General features: G+C 32.7%; 1 protein-coding gene across 1 annotated transcript; it reads right to left on the bottom strand.

Annotated features, from left to right (window-relative positions):
- Positions 1–1347: 1347 nt before the first annotated feature.
- On the bottom strand, positions 1348–3402 carry LOC132166948 (UPF0481 protein At3g47200-like). The gene is made up of 2 exons (XM_059577815.2): positions 3301–3402; positions 1348–2843 (listed from the first exon to the last, which is right to left on the bottom strand). The coding sequence occupies exons 1-2, from the start codon at positions 3326–3328 to the stop codon at positions 1513–1515; spliced, it is 1359 nt and encodes a 452-aa protein (XP_059433798.2). The 5' UTR covers positions 3329–3402; the 3' UTR covers positions 1348–1512.
- Between the last annotated feature and the right edge of the window lie 206 nt (positions 3403–3608).

Below are 3608 nucleotides of genomic sequence, written 5' to 3' on the forward strand. Positions count from 1 at the left end.
AAATAAATGAATAATCTATCAAAGAAACGTCTTTTAGTTTTGGCAAAATACACTTGCCCCTTCCACTTTACACCATATTTGTAATGATTTTAACTGCTTAACTCTTTAACTTAGTCCTCACTAATAGAATTTTTTTATTAAATTCGACAAAAAATGTATCATGTGTGATACATGTGACCAAAATTGTCCATTATATCTATATTAAAGATGTAAAATAAAATGAACCTTAGAATTTCTAAAAGGAACACAAGCAAGCTACCATGTAAAATATATATATTTTTCAATCGAATCTTTTCTTTTTAAAAAAAAGATTTTTTTGTCTCATGGTTGGTAGCCGAGGAATGCTTCTCTTCATTCCCAAGACCATCTACTCACCAACTCATGTGAGTGCATCTTGACTTTTTTAAAAAAAAAAATAAATAAATTAAGACACATAGATGGTGAGTAGATGGCACGGTGCAGAGAATGCAAAAGAGCATATCTCTTCGGTAGCCTGCTCTTGTTCCCTCACGACACTTTAATTATTGGCTTAGCCATACACGTCATCACTCGTCTCTAGTGATTCACTTGGCATATATTGTCGAACGAAAAAGTTATTATTTTGTTATTATTTCACATCCTCATTGCAAGTCCCGACAAAACTTTCCAATCTGGTTTACTTCCCAAAAGAAAGTTATAAATAATTAAAAAACTATTTGGGAAAGCAAAGTATTTAAAAATTTCTGTTATGTTACACACACATTATTATTAATTTATGATTTTCAAAAATAATAATTATGATTTCTTCACGTCATATTGCTATAATAAATTAATCTAATTTTTTATATCTCCAAAATTTTAGTCCGTGTATAACCCTCCCTCATTTTCATCTCTTAGTTGTTTCACAAAATGCGACCGTCAAATTCTCGCAAAATGTTCTCAAACCATGGCGAGAGAGATAAAATGAGGGAGGGTTACGCATGAAATAAAATTTTTAGGGTATAAGAGATTAAGTTAATTCACTGTAACAGTATGATGTGACAAACTAACAGATTTTATTAAATTACTTAACGAAAATTATTTTATGGAATTTTGGCCTATTCTGAGGACTAATAAATTATTTTTTATACCATATTGAGTGATTTGTAATTTTAGGACACCTACAGGAACCTATAAATTATCTTTTTATACCACATAGAGTTATTTATAATTTAGGTCAATTACAATAACAATTTTATCATTTATCTCATAAATTTGTGAATTTAATCATTGAACTAATAATGTAATAGACAAAACACAAAGAATGACGTTAATTAGGATAGGTCATAAGATACAGTACTAATAATATAACATAAAATTATAATTATTTCTGAAATACGTACTTCATTAGGATATGTCATAAGATACTAAAACAATGTGACAAACTTACAAATGAAAATCACAAGCTAAAAATTATTAATTACAAAGTTCATATGCAATCCTTTAGAGCAAAAAGCAAAGCACTCCCACAAACACAAAATCACAGATGTTTCATTAATGCTTCATGAGAAAAGGCCTAAGGAAGTTGCCGAAAGTAAAAAGCAGGACCAGAATTCCAGCAATAGTTGCGGTGCCTCTCCAAAAATCACGAAAATACACACTTGTCAGAGACGCCACGAGACGGTTCCAATAGTTGTCACAATGGTCATTAAGCCGTTTATAGAGATCATGGTAACAAGATTCAGGTTCAACAATCATGTGGCCAAGTTTGTTGATCAGAGTAGTCACTTCTGTGCTGCTACCGCGCCTGTTGACAATCACCTTCTTCTCAACAAGCAAACACACATCTGATTTGGTGGTAATAAGACAATCCATTAGCAAAACATAATTGCAAATGTATGTCTTTGATGGATAATGACACTGCTCCAAGGCCATGAGGTTTCGAAACAGAGCTTCAGTTTGATCGTCTATCACAAGTTGTGGGACTTTCAAGATACATTGCACACTCTTGAAGCAACGGAAGGATCTCAAGTATGGTAAGCAAGAGAAGAGCCATGAGAGATTGAAGCATGGATAGCGTTCCAAGCACTTATCCTTAGAGAACTCTATGTCAAGCAAAGATTTCTTACAGAAATCTATGTCTTCTAATGCTTTGAACTCCAATCCTGCCTCATCAAGCTTTGTGGCTGTATATCTTAGATGTTCAGTTCGTTTTTGGGGATGAGCTTTTGGATTTGTAGGACAATAAAACATTCTATGCAAATCAGTGAAATGTTTTACTTCCTCATCCATAGGTATTCTGTGCTTACCCGAGAAGAAGAACTGACAGGCAAGCTTAAGAAAGGGAGTAGCTTCATTTCCATCAAAGGCAAACTTATAGAGCTTTTGAAGAAACCTAAGCGGAAGCTGATTCTCCAATAATATCAAGTCTTGCTTTATGTGTGATTCTATCCACGCATTACTTAATATATAATCTAATTTTTCAATTTTTTCGCGCTCAAAATTCCTTAGGAAAAGCTCAATGATAAAGATGGCATCCAATAAAATCTTTGCAACAAACTCTTTACTGTTGAGTTTAAAACTGGTCTCTGAATAGCTACGAGCTATTTGTTCTTTGTTGCTTTCAATTATGCTTTCAATATCCTTTTCGCTCTTCCTGGTCCTAGAACAGAATTTCTTCAAATATATCTGTTTTTGTATTTTCACACCCCACAATTCTTCTAGATCATGATGAAATGGGCCTATTGAAACTAACTTAGGAGTGTAGGCATCTTCTTTTACCTCACGAAGTTTCTTGGGAACCCTGTAGATGCAGCACTCTGACCATAATTCAGATTCCTCCAATAATGAAATGTCAATGATTGACTCCTCGTGGGTTCCTTTTCCTTGTGAGAAATAAGCAAAAATCAGTGGTAATAAAATGAAACTGCAAAGCTTATTTCAACCCCATATACTTATAATCTTTTATTTATTTATTTCAGTTTTTCAGTACTCTAGGGGAATTCTGTCAAAGCAATTATTAAATGGGGAAATTCAACTGTAACAATCAATTTATTGCTATTCCAAGTTTTCAGACGAACACAGGATACCAAGATCCTTTAGTTTTGACAAGTTATATATCTTGATCTAAGTCTTCATCAATTGCCTCTGAGTTTGAACTAAAAACTTAAATTTAGAAATTTAGAAATCCAGTGTATGAATATATAAAATGCAGGCAGTCCCTTGATTTAATTAGGAAATCCCTGAGTATGAATATATGAACTCAACCATATCATTAAAGGAACTTTTAAAACATCTTAGGAAAAACTACAAAAGAAATGAGTGAAATAGATGGTAAGAAACCTGCAAATATAGTTGAGAAGCAAGGCATATGTATTGCTTTTGAGAGCTCCAGAATTCCTCCTCTCCAATTCCAAACACTCAGGGTTTCTCACTTAATTTGTTACTGATAATATGTCCTCTCCTCCTCTTGTACCGGTATATATAATAACATGATGTACTTATTGATCTTTTTTTGTCACTACGAGGTCTCACACAAACGAGACTTTTAGAATTACTCTACAAATTTAATCTAAGAAAAAAAATTACAAACTAATCCTTAAAAGAATGTGTCTGTTAATTTCTTTCAAGAGATTAAATTATAAAATAAT

This window comes from Corylus avellana, chromosome 2, assembly GCF_965113065.1.
Source record: "Corylus avellana chromosome 2, dhCorAvel1.hap1.2, whole genome shotgun sequence".
NCBI classification, from domain to species: Eukaryota; Viridiplantae; Streptophyta; class Magnoliopsida; order Fagales; family Betulaceae; genus Corylus; species Corylus avellana.

Coding starts and splice junctions, on each gene's coding strand:
- LOC132166948 (XM_059577815.2), bottom strand. CDS start 3,328: ATGCCTTGCTTCTCAACTATATTTGCAG. Junction 2,844..3,300: donor CTTCTCAACTATATTTGCAG/GTTTCTTACCAT, acceptor ATTTCTCACAAG/GAAAAGGAACCCACGAGGAG.